The sequence below is a fragment of the Carassius carassius genome, chromosome 35, assembly GCF_963082965.1.
Source record: "Carassius carassius chromosome 35, fCarCar2.1, whole genome shotgun sequence".
Lineage (NCBI taxonomy): Eukaryota > Metazoa > Chordata > Actinopteri > Cypriniformes > Cyprinidae > Carassius > Carassius carassius.
In genome coordinates, this window is record NC_081789.1 from 23,466,567 (window position 1) to 23,485,301 (window position 18,735).

The window sequence follows — 18,735 nt, forward strand, 5'->3', positions numbered from 1 at the left end:
CAAACATATCAGTGGTGAAGCAGATATTTTAGAAAAAACTTCATGTTTCAGTGGATTGGAAATTAAAAAGAAAACAAAAAAAACAGTACCAAGAAAAAGAATATTACAAAAAAAATGTCATTGATCTGTCCTGTACGAAAACTGGGGGTTAACCTGTGGTTAAACTCGCTTTGCTTACAATAAGAGTTGGTTTCTTTAGGAGCCGACTCAGAGATCTGATTCCAATCAAATCTCTTCTCGAATCTGCCTGGTGACAGACAAAATGTTGCCAAGTCATATCATGATATTTAGCTCCTGCAATTTTTACCAGGGTAACCTCGCCAAAAATCTTGTAGTTTATCCCCCTCGAAGCGCCATTAGGCTAGTGGCAATTGGGTGTTGTGAAAACCTGGCAACCCTGCGAGAGTTTCAGAAAAACATAAAGGTAACACGCGAGGTCACTTACCATACTAATGTTATGGACATCCTCAATTTAGTTTATTACCATCCTTTACACTTTGTTCAGCGATTCCGAGTCTTGAGCTTTTAGTATAGAATCAAAATAACACACACTGCGCGTGCCAAACGAAAGCCCGTGTATTTCACAGCGGCGTAATGATGAAAAATCAAATACAGTGAAACAAGCCATTTACCTAGTAATTTGATTTGGCGTTTCCGAATTTCGTGGGAACTTAGATACTTTATGCTCGAGTTATTTTGTGGAGAAATAGTAATACACAGAATATGGCACAGTAGCACATTAAACACAGCCGCAGCACACGGAATCTATTCAGATGAGTGGTTGAACAAAATAATCACAATGCGTCGCTAGATAGTGTTCTTTACCCATTCCATTATCCATTTAAAATACTTCGAACATGTCCTTTGCGTATTAGTATTTCTGAATCGCTTTATGAGACCATAAAACTACATGAAATTTGCAGTTGGTTCACATCACAAGACAAAAAAAGTGATAAAACTGTGAAAATACAGTTAGTCATTTTAATAGAGATAGTTTAACTTTATTCAGTTAAGTAAATGCTCATGACAAACCACTACTTAGTGTATCCCACAGAAATGTAAACATCTTTATGCATTCTACAAAAGTCGCCACCAAAACCATTTAGTTTGACAGCTGGTTAGCTGGTTGACTAACCAGGATCCTTCATGTTTCTTACATGTGCAATCTGTATAATGTGTGGTTATTTGAAATTATTTTCAATTAGTGTTATTAGACACCAGCAAACAGCAATGTTTATATAAGGCAATACATTCCTGTATATGCAAAACACTCCAACTGCATATTAAGACATTCTCGTGAGTCTCGATAGACGACAGGGCAATGTGTGGACTGCATTACAAACACATTCATTTGATTGGCCTTAAAGCAACTTCTTTCGTTAGATATATTTGGAAGATAGCATTTTGGGAAAACTGACAAGCTAAAAGACAGGTAACTCTCCAGAAAATGTACATTCTAATTGACCCTTCAATCCAAGCATGCCATATTAATGCTAAGATTATTATTTCCTGAGGACAGTAACATTATCTACGCAAGTAAGTCAATGTTGATGCTTCTAGCTATGCTACCTCTGATTTATAAAAACGTGGCTGAACACAATTCATAAGACAAATAGACATTGCATTCTTAGCGTTGCCACTATCGGAGCATTAGCATTAGTGTAAACTGTTTTCATGGCACAACGACAGTTTGAAGAGAAGGCTTGTTAAGTTTTACTTCTGATGTTTATGGCTAGCTATATCAACAAATCTGGTTTAATGGCATATATAGTGCAACCCTATCACAGAGGACTGAGGTTTTTTAATACCACAGTAACATAAAAACACACAGGCACTTGTAGTGTGTTGACATCTGTATTAGCATACTTGTGTAGAGTATGTTTCTGGCCTAACAATAGTTTTTCTGCGTTTACGTCATAAAAATGAACAAGATTGGCAATATTGAACATATTAGTTTTTTCTAAACTTTTTTTTTTTCAACTAATGAGTCCTCCACAGCAGACACCTACCTACACCACATTGGCTTTCTTCAAGAGAAGCCGAATTGCCCTTAAGAATCCCATGGGATTGTGGGAAGGACGGTTCCTACAGTGACACCTGGAAGTGCTGGATGGAGATTCGGGGAGGTTAGCACAATCATCTGGGCATTTCTGGTGCATCCCTAACCTGCTCAATCACATGTCGTCATAAAACCAGTATGCCATGTTCTGTCATCTTTTTTGAGCACAATTTCAATTATCCGTACAAACTGACAAACTGGATCATTCTTTTTCCATTGTCCTTCTCCTTCTGTTGGCAGGCCTCCCTCTCAGGTTCCACTGGCATGTAAATATCCATCGCCATCGCAACAGATCATTGTCATTCATATGGTTGTTATGGCACTAGCAGACCCACGGTGTCGGTTCAAAGCTTCCTCCAGGAACGCCACGATCTTGTCACCATCCTCCTGTGGAAATTGATGGCAAAATATGGGCAAGATATAAGACGTTTAACAAGAAGTGAACATTTAGCTGTAGCTGCTGCTTCCATATGATTTCATGTCACATGCAGAAAATAATACTAATATGCTTTGAGACGATGCACATAAGGAAAATAGGAAATTTGCAGTATGTAGTGTGAATCAGTGTTTTTTTTTAGTCTCACCTCACTGATGAAGGAATGATGGATAAGTTCATTGACCAAATCTCTGGAACTATCATCTGTAATGACCACATATAAGCATTCTGTACATGATATTTAAACACTAAACACCATCACTTCAAATTATAGTCAATATATTTAAATATTGGTAAGTATGTTTGAATATTTAAATTCATATTTCAAAAGCTAATAGACAAAATAATGAGGAAATTAATTGTTTGTGTTTTTCCAAACCAGTGTTATTTTATATATTTTTATATATTATATTATTCATATTTTGATTTTATATATATATATATATATATATATATATATATATATATATATATATATATATATATATATATATATATATATATATATATATATATATGACTAATGCACAACAGAATTAATTAAACTATTTAAAATTGTAATTTCAGAAATTCAACATTTTTATTTTATTTTAATTGTGCTTTAATTTATTTTTATTTCCACTTCAGAACTGTTAATACTTATTAGTTTAAGTTGCCAAAGCAACATTTTTAAAGTTTTAGTAAAACTAAGTTTGAGTCACAAAACACTAAGGTAGTTTAAATAAAAAAATGTAATATTATACCTTAATTAAAATATCATAATGTGAAACTAAAATTAAAAATTAAATAAGTATTTATTTATTTATTTATTTATTCACTTTCTAACGTCATACAAATTTAAGTACAAATATAAATGTAATGCCATGCCACCAACAATGCAGTGGTGACATACTACTGCATTGTTGGGTGCCATTACATTTTAGCCTCACTGCACTTATGTGGTGAAGAGATGATAAAAATATTATTAGCAAAATTCAATGCGGTTTAACTCACTTGGCATAATATCACAGCTGAGCTGCCGATGGAGTTTATCATCCAGTTTCAAGAAAAGAGTGAGCTGTGAAAACAGGTATCAATTTATTTGCCCCCATTCAACAGATGTTGCCATGTTGTACCCCTTAACAGGATTATAATAGTCTGCATTATCATTAATATCAATTTAATCAAATGTAGATGAATCACCAGAGACACAAAGAACTAAACAGAGAATCACAATCCCATTCTAACACCACTGTGTCACTGATCAAGACTGCTCTTGGATGAATCTTTAAACAAAATAGCATGTGTATTAAACTGAGACAAACTCACATGAGTTTTAGTAGTTTCTTCATTAGACTCCAGGTTACAATGCATCTGTACCACCTAGAATGACAACTTAAGATTAACTAAGAAATGACTGAGCTATTATACAGTAAATGTGTTTTGATGAGAACACACACCTTCCTGGTCTCAGCCTCTTGCGGCTCCGGCGTGGGGGTCTTCAGTGTCTCCACCTGCTCTTGGGACATGGAGAGGGCGCGAGGTACGGGATGGGGTCGAGTGGACGCAAAGTTCATCAGAGGGTAAATGCCATTCCTGAGCGGTCACACGCACATGTACACATTACAAACCACAGGATACTTTTTAACATTATTTCTTTAACTGGTAACACTTACTTCACATCCTCCAGAAACTTGTCCAGCTCTAGAGGAGAAACATGAGAATACCTGCAGGACAGGAGAGATAAAAAAATTATAATAATAATAATAATTATCAAACACACATGATTGTATCATATTACATATCGTATCATGTGTCAAATCAGATGGCTTTTATGCTATTGTTAAAAATTTAGTCTTTTAACATTTTTCAAAAATGTCTCTTAATATTATCTGATTAGAAATACAGTAAAAACAAAATATCTTGTCTTGTCGAAATGTCTTCGCTGTCACATGATCCTTCAGAAATCATTCTAATATGCTGATTTGCTCCTCAAGAAACGTTATATTAAAACCCCTTTGTGCTGCTTAATATTTCTGTGGAATCCATGATACATTTTTCAAACAGAGTTGATTTGAAGGCATCTTTTGTAATAGTATAAATGTTTTTCTGAGCAGCAGCTTCAGCTGAGACTTACTTGAGCTGAACGCGAGGACGATCTTTGTGAACGATCTCTGCCATGACTCCATTTGGGTCGAATGATTTGGTTTTCTCCTCCACACAGTTCTCTGGAAGCATGTCTTTAAACCCGGGTAACATGTAAAAGCAATATGAATTTTTTTTTAATAATAATAATCCATTTGACCTGAAATCCCATTAATCTTAAAATGTATAATTTAGGCAATCCTTCACATGAACACTACCTGAAATAAACGATATATTATTATTACATGGCTAAGAATACTTGATTGTGAATAGTCAGTCACAATAAACAAATATTATTTTGAACAAAGACTGCTAAACAGACACCTTAAATCCAATATAGCAATCAAATAAAATAATTTTTACTAAAAACATTCTTTCTGTCCAGTAATACCTGTATATCGTCACAGTCCATTATCTCTTACATATTTAAATAAATCTTCTATATATGAAATGATTACAAGAGTCACATCAAGTGAGAGAAGAGGAGGAACGTTTTTTTCAATGGCTATATATTTTGTTCTGATAGTTACAGTCATTCCATTCTTATTTTGATCTATTTTGAAGCACACTTACACTGGTTATTGATGAGGCAGTGTGCTGCGAGCAGCTTGAGTGAGTGCACTTCGAACAGCACGCGGTGAAACAGAAGGTCATGCGCCGTCGGCCGGAGTCTGGGATTGTGACGCACACACATCTGGGTGAACTCCTGAAATGAAAGAGCACGTCCGTAACGTGTTATTTTACTATCACAAAAAAAAATGATTTCCAAAGATAACTGGAGTATGTTTTCCAAGAAAAATACCAGTTCAGTTTTTCTACTTTAACATTTCATGTACTTTCTTATTGTCTGAGAAATGTCCTTGCAATTTCTGCATTTCTAAACCTTTTTTTGATTATGCAAACAGATATACTACTTACAGGTGACAAATCAAATACAAAATAACTAAGATCAACAAAACATACAGTATATGATAGCCAACATGATTTGTGTGTGTGCGCGTGTGTAAGTGTAACTGGGTTTGAATTAGATTTCATTTCTATATTTTCTGTTCACTTTTTCATTTTAGTTCAAGTTTAAGTCAATTTGATTTGTGTTTATTCGTTTTTGTTTATATGTATATATAGTTTTAATAACTTTTGTAATTACAGTATTTAAGTGCAATTAAAAAGGCTAGTTGACAAGGCAAAACTAGCTGTAAGCTGAATTTTCTAAACTTAATTTTACTACATTTATTGTTTATTTCATTTTAAATAATGAAAAAGTTTTGTTTATGGGTTTTAGTTGATAAAGAAAATCAGTTTTAATATAAAAGAACAGCATTTTTCTAAAGAAAATATAACATAGACGCCCCCTTCTGGAAACACTGGGTAAGAGCAGATGATTACAGTGGGTTAAACTCATAAAAACACATTTCTTTCATGCAGTTTTAATAAGTCTCAGACATTTTCATCAACAAACTATATTTCAACCTTATAAAGACAACTGTATCATATTTGCTGCACACATTTTTATACAGCGACAAGATCTAATGTGTTCCTCCTTAAATGTAAGTCTGTGCTTGTTTTGGCTGTTTTATCATCTGCCAAGTGAAAATCATGAGTCTGAGTGCATGTAAAAATGCCTATTAAACATAACCCTGTCCCGCACACGTACCCTCATAAGCGGGTCTTCTAATGATTGGCCTGCATTGGATATGGCCTCCTTGGACACAACTGAATCCCCATTAGCCTGGATCTCCAAAACGGCCATCTGAAGGAGTTTACATATTATTTCCTAAGAGACTTGACACATTTCAGTGCCGTAAAGAGCTGTATGTAATACCACTGCTTGTTGGTTTCTCACCTCCAAAGCACAAATCCCAAAGGAAAAGATGTCAATGGCATAGTCATCTTCACATGCTGAGTATAGAGAAGGAAATATTAAACAAATAAACTATGGCTGGTAAGCAATAATTGTTTGTAATATAATTAATTACATGATGTGGTGATTAATCAAATTAATCGCACATCAAATTTGGAGAAATTACTCCCAAAAGATCATTAAAAAGTAATTGTTGTGTAAAGCATCCAACAGGTGTTACAAAACATAGGTTTAGCAAAAAATATTTTGTTTGATCAAATTTATTACATATAGCCTACTCTTTTGGACCATGTGGTTAAATGATGACAGAATTGTCATTTTTGGTTGGGTGAACTATAATTTAATCATTTATTTTCTCAATTTTATTATCATTACTATAAAAAAATATAAAATTATTTCTTTAATATCATTTCATTAAAGAAATAATTTCATATTTTCATAGTATAATAATAAATAATAATAATAAAATTAAGAAAATAAATTATTAAGTTATAGTCCACCTAACCAAAAATGACAATCCTGTCATCATTTAACCACATGGTCCAAAAGAGTAGGCTATATGTAATACATTTTATCAAACTAAATATTTTTACTCTAAATAATGAACTAAAACTGGCAGTACGTGGTGGTAAATGTCTTAATGATTAAGTCATCGAGTCATTTATACATTCATTTGATTCGTTCAAATGGATGATTCATTCAGGAGTGAAGTAAATGGTTCTTTATGAATGGTTCATTGAATCATTAGACTTGTTCGACTTGAAGCAGGTCATCACCATCAGACCGATCGGTGTGTGACATCAAAGAACCGCAAGAGCTTAGAGAGCAGACGACTCCTTGTGCCTTTGAATCGCTCTCGCAGTACTTTGATGTAATACACCGGTCGGTCTGTGCAGCGCCACTTCAAATCCAACGCGACTATGGCCAATGGTTCAACGTGCCCAAATGGTTCATCAAATTCGTTCAAAACGTGGATTAAGAAATTAAATGCTGCTGTGGGTTGCTCAGAAATGAACAGTTCTGATTTGTCTTTATCTTCTGGTTGGCCAAATTGAGCGAAACAGACAACATTGTGTCTAAAATAACACAATATTAATTCTTACTAAACTTGTATAAGATCGTGTGCATTCAGCATATTTGGGCTTGTTTTCACTCCATTTGACCAGAAGCACTAACTGAGCATCAATGTTCTCAGAAGCTCTAAACTGACAAACCTGTGCATTGAAGCTCTAACATTAGTTTCTGTACATAGTACATCTAAAACTTAAAAACTGTCTTTCTGCATTGCAAAAAACATTTTTTTTCAAAAGTCTGAAACATCTTTTATGTGTGCATTTGCACTCGTGTGATATTGCACTTAGCCTACTTCTTGTGTGATATTTTTTAACTATGTGATGTAAACCAGTCTGTCAAGTATGTTAATAATTTTAAATGACCAGCCCTAATATAAACCCCAAAATACTTGTATGTCTGGTCTAAACAAATATCCAGTAGAAAATGCGGTGAAGAAGTCACACTCACAGCCATACTCTGGACTGAAGAAGTGCAGGTTCCTCTTATCGTCGCGGTTTTGGTGTAGTTTACCTTGGACACCCCCTTCTGGGAACACTTGGTAAGAGTAGAGGATCAGTGCACGTCAAGCTCTCATAAAAATACATTTCTTTATTTAAAATAAATGTGGGTTATTTGTTTTCAGGCATTTTCATTAAGGCGAGACACTGCAGGTGAATAGGGCAAAAAAAATAATTAATAGTTATCACCTTACTTACCCAGTTGATTGATTACATTGATTATTGCAAACATTTTTTGTATTACAAGTTTTCAAAAATGTTATGTTTAAATATGCAAATGATACATTATTTAATGAAATATGTGCTAATTTGCATAAATGTCTAGTACAAAAATCTGAACACTAGATGAAGTCAGTTTCAAATTTTTTGTTTAATTTTTTTGACATATTAGAGTCAAATGTTTTTACAGAGGGAATTCTGGTTATCTTTTTTTTGTCACTCCATAATTCAGAAAATACTTTGAACAGCCAGAAAACAATATATTTTCACAATTTTGGGGGGAATAAAATGTTGTATATAATCAAGGAAAATATATATGAACAAATCCCTCTGTAAGAACCTTCAGAATATAGACAGGAATAAAAATGTCAAGTTTGGTGTGTGTAAGTGCTACTGAAGTGGAGATTTATGGCTCAGTGTTGAAGAAAAAACTCATTTTGAGAAAACGGCCTTTAAAAATATGTATTGTAATTGAAATCTATTGACACAAACAGATAAAGTGCTATAAAAGAAACACTTAACAGTGTCTTTTGGATGTTTTCCTTCCACTAGTTTGAAAAAGCACTTTATGAAAAACCAAAAAGCCCAAAATCTCAAAATTGACAGCTGCTTGAAAAAACAGTGTTTTTGCCTGCAGTGTCTCACCTTAACAACTATATTACATTTAACCCTATAAATCCTACATATAATTTTATACGCAAATGTACACAATCTATTAAGTTCCTTCTGTCGTCTAAATGAATAGTTTATAATTTTATAGCAAATAAAAAGCTTTACATGGTTATCCTTTTTTATCATATTAAAATGTTAATATCTATTATGATCTCTCAATCATCGTTTTATTGTGTTGCATTATGTTTTGCTCCCCGTAATGAAAACATCATGATATCAAGCATTTAAAGATCATCTTAGTAAGACATATTATTGGGAGATTTTATATTTATATTTATATTTATATTAATTTCATGTAAGCCGTCTGTTGTACTGTTATAAAGATCTCATCACCTTACAAGCTATTAAAATTTCAACTTACTTTTTTAACCACATAAATATCAACAACTGTAACAAATTGCATATTTTTGCTCAGTTTTGGCCTCTGAATAAAATGTAGGTGTTTTTTTCCTCTTTGAGTATGATATTTATATTCTCCTATGTCATACTACATAAGCCTGATGTAAGAAACATGATGCTCAGTAAAAGTACATATGCAAACCTTTTTTTTCCTAAGTTTTTTTGTAAATTGTTTTTTTCTAAAGGTTCCAAAAAAATTTTTTTTGATTGAATATACATTTGCATGAAAGTTTTTAATCAGTGGTTTTATGACAAATGGCTCTTACCATTCACAAAGAGTCGATGCCAAACTATAGAGAAAAAAAACAAAAATGAAAGACAACACCAGATTACAGATTTCATTGTTTCATTACCTTAATTTTTCTGAGCGTAAGTGCTCCATAAATACTGATTTACTTTTCAGTAAAGAAACATTGGTTTTTAATTGGATCTAATGTTTCAATAAACATTTTTTCATAATTCTTTCAAACAATAAATGTGCTTCCTCAGCCAAAAAATTGACTAAAAAGAGCATATTTCCCTTAGAGGAGAAAACAAAAAGGCTGAACGTGCAGGAAAAATCAAATATACCTGATCCAATTTTAATGAGGCCGTTGTGTTGAATGAAGATGGTGTCACATGTGAGGTTGCCGTGAATTATGGGAGGGTCACATGAGTGCAGGTAACTGATAAGAGGAAGAAGTTGCATGCATATTAACAAATGTTCATTCTGAACACACACATACACACAAATGAAGGAGTGTGTCACCTGAGGGCAGAGAGGATCTGCGTACACCAGCGTTTCCAGGCCTGAAATACAGTAATGTATCACATAAACACAAAAATCACAGCATTGCACGATAATAATCATGTGCATCATATATTTAGACATCAGTCTGGGACTAAAATTGTGTATGAAAGCCTGACCTTGACATTCATGCTCTTGTGGTTTTTCTTGGTCTTTTTAAGGAACTGTTTCAAGCTGCCAGACGACATGTACTCTGTGATGAATACAACCTGTGATTGATATAAAAAGAAAACCTATTTCCATATAATGGCCACTTCAGCTTTATACCATAATAAGAAGAGTTATTTTAGAAAAAATAATCTTAGACTTTTTAAGCTCACACTTCCCATATCTGACTCTTCAAACTGCAAGTTTATGTTGCCAGATATGATATTTTTTCTGTTCAGCCTCCATTTGATTTATCAAGCTTGAGACTTCAGCAATGCTCTCACCATTTTATTTGCATAATAAGAGTTTTTTTAATCTTTTAGCTTAAATACTGGCCGTACTTTTTAAATGTTTCAAAATACATTTAAAAAATGAGACATTTCACCTAAGAGAGATACTTTGCTGTAGTCATTATTATCAAAATGACATTGATACCAGCTGTGTGTATCTGTGTGTGTTACCCGCGCATGATTGTCCCCAATGTCCAGCCAATATTTGTGAAATTTGATTATGTTTGGATGATCCACCTGCATCAGGTTCTCAAACATCTCCTTCATTTTGTCCTTCACAAATACAACACATACAAATATACAAAATCAAACACATTTGGGCATGTTAATCATTTTAACTATTACATACACGTATACTGTTCAAAAGTTTGGGGTCAGTATGATTTTTAAAGAAATTAATGGTTTTATTCAGCAAAGATGCACTAAATTGATCAAAAGTGACAGTAAGGAGATTAATAATGTTACAAAAATGTCTATTTCAAACTAATTCTGTTCTTTTCATTTTTCTATCTAAAAAATAAAAAGTAGTACAACTGTTTTCAGCATTGCTAATTATGATAATTGTTTCTTGAGCAGCAAATCAGCATATTGAAAAGATATCTGAAGGATCATGTGACACTGAAGACTGGAGAAATAATGCTGAATATTGTCATTTTAAATTATATTTAAATAGAAAACAGTTATTTAAAATTATAACACAATATTACTTTTTTTTTTTACTGTATTTTTGATCAAATCAAATAAATGCAGCCTTAGTGAATATAAAGCGACTTCTTTAACCAACCCTAAACGAATTTGAACATTTGAACAGAAATGGGTTTTTTTTAGCTCTCACCTCCACTGTCTTGAAGACCTTCTTGTCATGGAAGAGAACCTCATTCCAGACTACCTCAACACCCTCTTCAGTGTCCATGGCCAGAGAGGCGCTCTCCACTCCAGGAACATTCCCCTGACTCACCTGCAGGGGGAGACAAATAGTCACTTTTAACATCCACAATCCATTCCACTGTAAGTAACCTAAAAATTCATAACATCCTCTTATGAGTACAGGAATAAAGTAAAGTGTTTTAAGAGTGATGTGTCACTTGAGTGGGGAAATGAACAACTACTGAATTGAAATGTGATGTGACATAAGTATTTAAAAGACTATCAGCTGCATTGATAGTAGTGAAAGACATACAATATATTGATCAGACTGGTCAGTCTTCTAGAGTTTTATAATAATTTATAAATAATTAAATACTATTTTAAAATATATAACACCTGCTCTGTTTTTAAATATTTCAAAATGTAAAAATTATGTAAAATTCGTTTTTTTTTTTCTATCTAAAAAAAAAAATTATATAGTTTAATATATAAAATTGTATTTAAGTTTTTTTTTTATCAATTCTGTTAACATCATAAAATAAAATAAAATCATCACTGACCATTAAAAACTGGCATTCATTGACCAATATTTGTTTGGACATCCAATGCTTTTGTTAAGCTCTTTTCAAATCAAAATTTGAAAGTATAATTTATCTAACTGACTTCAAAGGCATATTTTGTGATTTTCAAAGGGAAAATGTTACATTTGAATTTGGATTAGAGCTTTAGAGAGAGAGAGGTCTCAATTGATGTCAGAGAGACATAGAGATGAGGATCATGCTGAGAGAGGGATAATGACTGAAGAGATGAGACGAAAGAGAGAGAGACAGCAAATCCTGAGAAAGTGTACACACGCCTCTGCCGAGTCATGCATGTCTCACACTTCATCTCTGCCTGTGTGCATGTGAGCAGACAAATATACAGTGTGTGTCCATCTGCAACTGTCTGTACTTCTATGACTAATAAATGCATTTTTGTGCTTTGTTCAGCTGACTGCTGTCTGTCACAGCTAGGCTTTTAACCATGAACAAAAAATTCTTTTCAAAAACTTCCATAAAGATAAAAAGCAGCACTGTTTTCAACATTGACAAATTAATGATAATAAATATTTTTGTAATGGTTGCTGAAAATTCTGCTTCACCATTACAGGAACAAATTACATTTTAAAACATATTAAAAGAATTTACATTTTACTGTGTTTCTGATTAAATAAATGTAGCCTTGAGAAACTAAAAATCTTACCGGCTTTGAGTGATAATATTGATAAAATTGCAATTACTGAGCAAAACCTTTCACCTAGTATGATATGAGTATTTAAATTCAATTAAAGGACAAGACTTGGCTGGAATTAGTCTTGGCTGGAATAACATCTATGTTGCAATAAGAGTTGTTTGACTGAGCCCAAAATCAGTCACCTATATTAGATGTTTTACGGTTCACATGTTTCTGGTTGGCACTCTGAGCCAAGCTGTTTGTAGAGATATGGACTGGAATCAGGAGTGTCTATTGCATGCACATGGCAGAACGGCTGGGTGTCTTAACAGACCATATGCACAAATTCAGAGTCACTTTATTTATTCAAGATATTAGCTTTATTGATATGCAGAAGAGGATGCATATATTCACTCCAGTAAACAGGTGATCATTCAAGATATACCTTTCAAATGCATCCATCTCAGCTTCATACACTTGTTTTGGTCAATAATGTGATTATAGCTGTGGAGGAACTGCAGAATTCAGATACACTAGAGCCATTGAGTCATCAGCTGGGAATCCAGCCCAGAACTAGTCAAAAGACCACAATATATCACCCTCACAAAATAAATAAGGCTATAGAAGTGTTTTCCCTGTAGCTTTCTGAGGGTGGTGACCAAGATGTTGTAAATTTAACCCTTTAGAACTAGAACTGAAGTCCTTAAAAAATGTTCTCATCATGAACCGGTTTTGAACCAGTTACAGTTTTAGCTGCAAGCTCTAGTCTTGAAGGTTTTGTAGCTCAACGAGTTGTTTTGTTGTTTCTTTTGAAACCTTAAAGGCTTTTTGGGTACAACTGGGCTGATCCTAAAACCCCATGAGAGAAGTACCAACCGCCCTAATTTGTATGGATTACCCACAATCCTTTGGTTGTTTGCATGTATGGCGTGCAGCCAGCATTCATCTCTGAAGTCATGAGGTCACAGAGGCTGTAGTGGGTTTAATTCATGTCACAATACAACAGCAGCCATTTCTAGAACTTTTGACAAAACTCATCCATAAGGTAAACTCTAAGATTCTCTTAAAGGTCAAACAGACATTAAAATAAATATAATTAGCTACAAACTTCAGTCTGTAAAACACTAAACAAAGCAGCATTTGTACAGCAGCTAAATCCACAATAAAATAGAAATAGCAAATAGCTTTTTCGACAATACTTAAAAATACATCATGCACAATAAGCATAAAGATAATTGTTGGCATGTATGGGAAAGTTCTCTACTGTGCTGTTCTTCAATACAACAGTATAATTTTAGCTATAATTACACCTGTGTTCTTTAACACATTAACCCACACAAATCTATTCTCAGTTATAAAGGCATTGAAGCTCTTTATCCTCACAGTTTCTGCTACTTTCTGTTACTTATTGCATTGATATACTGGGAAATGTCATTGTTTGTATTACTCCACTCATTCCAGACAGACTGGAATGTGTATTAGTAGTGCAACCTTTCAGTGATTGGTTCTGTAGTTACATATTTACACCAGTAGGTGGAAACAAGTGACAGTCTTTAAGAGCAAGTAATTTGATTAATTCATTCAACTGATTTATTCTAAAACACTGATTCAGGAACCAAATTCATTGATGTGGCATTTAAACGTGTTATGGTCTGTGTTTGGAACAATTTTTGTGGTTAACATGTTTGTTTACTTGTTTACATCAGAGCAAACATGAGTCTTTCAAGCAGCATACAGTGGTGTTGTGCATTTTGACCAGTTGACGGGAAAATTTGTCTTAAAATGCATTCCAAATTCAGAATAATTTGTAATATATAATTATTCACCTTATTTAGAAGAATATTTAGAACAATATCGTGCATATTCTTTACCGTGATGTATCGCATTACAGAATACCGGCACATATCTACTGTTGAATAACATACTATCACAATCGAACACTTTTAGTCTGGATGTTAGCATGGCTCATGTCATGGCTCACATGCGCTCTAGAATACTTAATTCTGATTGGCTGAAACCATAAGGTCAAATATTATTGTATATAACTAGATAAACTATATTCCTACATATCTGTACTAGTTTCATGTCTCATTTATAACAGGTTCCTTCCACTAACACAACAGAATTTAAACTCAAATATTTAATGTTCATTTATTTACGGATCTGCTGAACAGATACGTAAGAAGTATAATGTATAGTCACTATTACAAACTTAAATGTTTCAAGGTCTTAAGGCCCGTTCACACCAAGAACGATAACTATAAAGATAACTATAAAGATAACGATATTAGCGTCCACACCAGCGAACGATATTGTCTGTGTATTCTAAGCGGATGCGCATCTGCTGCTTTAAATTCTCGAGCTCATTACAGCAGGATTGATTCTGATTGGCTGGCAATGTTTTTATCGTTCATCAGGAAAAAAAAATAGTTCTGAAAGTGATTCCAACGATATCGTTTCTCTGTGCCTTTATCGTTATAGTTGTGGTGTGGACTCCACTATTCTTTAAAACTGAGAACGATTTTTAAAACTATATCTTTATCGTTATCTTTATAGTTATCGTGCTTTGTGTGAACGGGCCTTTAATCATTCTGTCTGGGTTTATTTTGCGATAATGACTGTCTGACTATACATTATCCCTTACATAATTGCACACTATAATCTATCATCAAGGTAAAAACTTTCTTTATCAACCTTTTCCATCGCTGTGGCGAACATGCATTTTACCTAGCATTTTATGCTTTAAAAAAATTCACAGATGGATGAGGTTAAAAATTGCTCAGTGTAACCTCACATTCACAGCTTCTGGTATGCAGGCCACTTTGCATTAGTGTCACGTCTACTGTACATGTGTGTGAGAATAGATGAAAGATCCTGTGAAAGATGACCTCTGACCTCTCACATCCAGACACTGGACTCCAATTGGGTCTGTCCTGCTTTCAACAGGAAATCAGCCCTGGGCCCATCCCTGAACCCGAGAGGTTAGTCTGGGTTAAATCAGGATTGTGTGTGGCTTGATTTGAACCTAATCACAGACCAACTGGACATAGGTCAGGGGGAAAAAATATAGCATTTATTTTTTCTGATATATGCAATTGCTGAAATATAAAGTCAAATGATTGTAGAGATTAAAATAACAGAAGCTTCTAGTTCCTGTAATCAAATTATTATGGATACTATATGATTGAAATTAAAGTACATTTCTGTAGCATAAAGAACCAAGCTTTTCTCTCCTCCTATTAAACTGTACACTTAATCAGTACAGTAATATGGTAATTTATCATTAAAAGCAAATCACCAGCTGCATGTTGTAAACCTCTCACCATAACTCATCGCTCTAGTGACCTCCAAGGTCACTCTGACTAATATTACAGGAAATGTGAATGTAATTTACCAAGTAATACCAGGCTCTGTAGACTAGCCACTTGATAAAAAGAGTTTGAAACAATGAAGGAATTGTTCTGATTTAAGAAAAGGCAGCTCTATTGTTCTAGGAGTAGCAGAAATAGTCTTGCAAACCCTGTGGCATGCTTGGCATGCCTTTGTTTTCTCGATTGGAAAGGTGTTGAAAGACTGTTATTGCACCTCAAACATGCACAGGTTCATCAACATCTTCTAATAATGAGTCTCCAGTGTGAGATATGCTGTAATACACAGCACACATTAGACATAAAAAAATACATACATTTATTTAAAAATGGACACTAAAACTACTATATATATTCACACACACACACACTATTTTTAAACAAGCAAGCGAATTGAAAATAGTCAATATCACTGTCTAGCGAGAGTGTAAAACAATCTACACTGAACTGATTTCATTGTAGACATTATGTAAGACTCAAAGGTCGATGCGTCTGTGTTCAAAGCTAGCAGGCCACTATCTGACAGAACTCATACATGGTGAAATATTGACTAGTCTCCTGCTACTGTATCTTTATCCAAGGTAGTTTTAAGGTATTCTCTTCAGACAAACAAATTAAAAATATTGAATGGATTACCAAGTTAAATAATGGGATTATCACAAAGCTTGTATTTGAATATACCATCAGATGTCATGTTCAGTTGGTGCTTATCTTTTAGGTGTTTATCTGGACTGTACACTAACCCAGTAAACAAGAGATTAGGGTTGAACTTTCTGAACAAGGCCATCAACAAATCAAGCATTGATTTATCAAACTGTGAGAGTTACATTCATCATTAAAGATTAAAAGAACAAAAACTTGCTGAAAAAAAGAAAACTAGATGGTAAGGTATTGAAATTGAATAGAAAAATTGAAAATCTAATTTTAAATCATGTTCCAAAAATGTAATTTTAATAATACCTTGTAACAAATCACTTTTTGCAAGTTTATCATTGCTTTTATGTTATTAATCGCTAGACTGAATATTGCATTTTGCAGTTTTTTAATTAATCTTGATTATCAAATTATAGACTCATTAATCAATATATATCTTTGATCATGATTGATTGTTTTTTTTTTATTTATTGATTTATTCACTGATTTACTAATTTTTCAAATATATGTAGAACCATCTAAAATATCTATAATATGCAATCCTTGGAATTTTCCTTTGAATTCAGAGCTATACATTCTACAAAAAAATAAAAAACAATAATAAAAAAATACCTAGAGTTAATTCAAAACACCTGAAAGCAGAATTTAAAAAGGTAAACAGAGTCAGGCCGAGGTGTTAGTAAATGTATCGCAGCCAACCGAGAGCATGTTGTGGGCAAAATCAAGTATCAATAATTACAGTATAATAATATGAAGCCATTCCAACAGTCATTAAAGGCATCTGAGGTTGCCTTATTCCTGGAAAAAGCATTAATATGTTCTGGCAAAAAAATACCTTTAATAAAAAACACTATAAAGAGACTAATCACTAGTCAGTGCATTACCTAACCAAACGTGCAAAAGAGAAAACAAGTTGTTATTTGTATAAATTGCTATTTTATTGGGGGTTACAGTACAGTGAAGATTCCTTTTGGATGGAAAGATCGTGATTTCTAGGTAAATGAGTTTGTATGAGGTCACAAGAGAATAGTTGCCCATAAATACCAGTAGAAAATGGTAAAGGTCTTGAAATGTACAACTTAAATAAACATATGCTTTAGTGTTAAGACCGCAGATGAATAAAGACACTGTAAACATGTTTCTTAAATTTAATTTCCTCCACTTCCCTGAAGGAACTCCAAGTGCATAAGTCAGTCAATTTCCTGCTGTGGGCCGCAAAAATCTAAACATGTCCTCAACAGCAATTATTTGTGAAGAAATACACTGACTGTCTGCTTTCATAATGCAGAACTAAAATACTTATCTAGTATTGATGGAATAAAGGTCTTTAACACATCCAAAAATTTGTACCCAAACCTGAAGAGACCCTGAAAAGTGTTGCCTGAACCCGTGCAGACCGCAAAAATAGTCCCGGCTGTTTTTGTAACTGTGCTGTGCATTTCAGCAGTTATAAATCTGTAAACTCCCTAGGTTTATTTCACTATTGGGAAAGCTGATGAGAGACGTTTAAATTGCTATCTTCAATACCATTAGTGGGGAATGGGAAATAGAGGGCTGTTCCTTTAATTAACACAAGCTGAGAGAACTGCTTGTTCAGCTGACAGCTCCGGTGGGATCAGAGCTCATGGTGTGTGTTGACGACAGTATCCACTCTTGTGCACCTGTCTGACTGATCTTGACCCCACAACATTCATTCACAACCCCATTCCCAGTTTAATGTAAGAGAATCAAACTCTCACCATGGATTTAATACTGCCCTCTAAACAAAAACAACTTACTTGTTTATATTTCCCACTAGTTAGAACTTACAGCGCTAGATATAAATTACAGTGGAGTCCAAATATACCTGGGGGTGGGGGTTCAGCTTCAAAAGAAGTTTTACCCTTTTAAAGGTTTTATATATATTTAAAGTCACTAATTAAATAGTCTTTATATATTAATATACAGTGGGGTCCAAAAGCCTACAAGATTTTTTTTTCCATTTAAATTTTAAAATAAAGCTTTAACAGATGTTTTAAAACATTTTTAATTTTAAAAGAAATATTTTAAAGCCACCAATCACATAAGAA

General features: G+C 33.6%; 1 protein-coding gene across 2 annotated transcripts in view; it reads right to left on the bottom strand.

The window, feature by feature from the left end:
• Positions 1–967: 967 nt before the first annotated feature.
• LOC132116269 (nuclear receptor-binding protein 2-like) overlaps positions 968–18,735 on the bottom strand; it is a 21,165-nt gene continuing 3,397 nt past the window's right edge. The window contains exons 2-18 of one of the 2 annotated variants that reach the window (XM_059525029.1): positions 11,401–11,523; positions 10,737–10,838; positions 10,248–10,337; positions 10,090–10,130; positions 9,912–10,006; positions 9,608–9,631; positions 8,002–8,079; positions 6,463–6,518; positions 6,274–6,369; positions 5,193–5,325; positions 4,612–4,714; positions 4,151–4,201; positions 3,935–4,070; positions 3,804–3,857; positions 3,489–3,552; positions 2,644–2,699; positions 968–2,446 (exon numbers count right to left, since the gene is read on the bottom strand). In XM_059525029.1, coding sequence (XP_059381012.1) covers positions 2,363–2,446; positions 2,644–2,699; positions 3,489–3,552; positions 3,804–3,857; positions 3,935–4,070; positions 4,151–4,201; positions 4,612–4,714; positions 5,193–5,325; positions 6,274–6,369; positions 6,463–6,518; positions 8,002–8,079; positions 9,608–9,631; positions 9,912–10,006; positions 10,090–10,130; positions 10,248–10,337; positions 10,737–10,838; positions 11,401–11,523 — 1,386 coding nt within the window. In that variant the 3' untranslated portion in view covers positions 968–2,362. Of the gene's footprint in view, positions 2,447–2,643; positions 2,700–3,488; positions 3,553–3,803; positions 3,858–3,934; positions 4,071–4,150; positions 4,202–4,611; positions 4,715–5,192; positions 5,326–6,273; positions 6,370–6,462; positions 6,519–8,001; positions 8,089–9,607; positions 9,632–9,911; positions 10,007–10,089; positions 10,131–10,247; positions 10,338–10,736; positions 10,839–11,400; positions 11,524–18,735 lie in introns of both variants that reach the window. The other variant, XM_059525028.1, reaches the window with a different exon arrangement.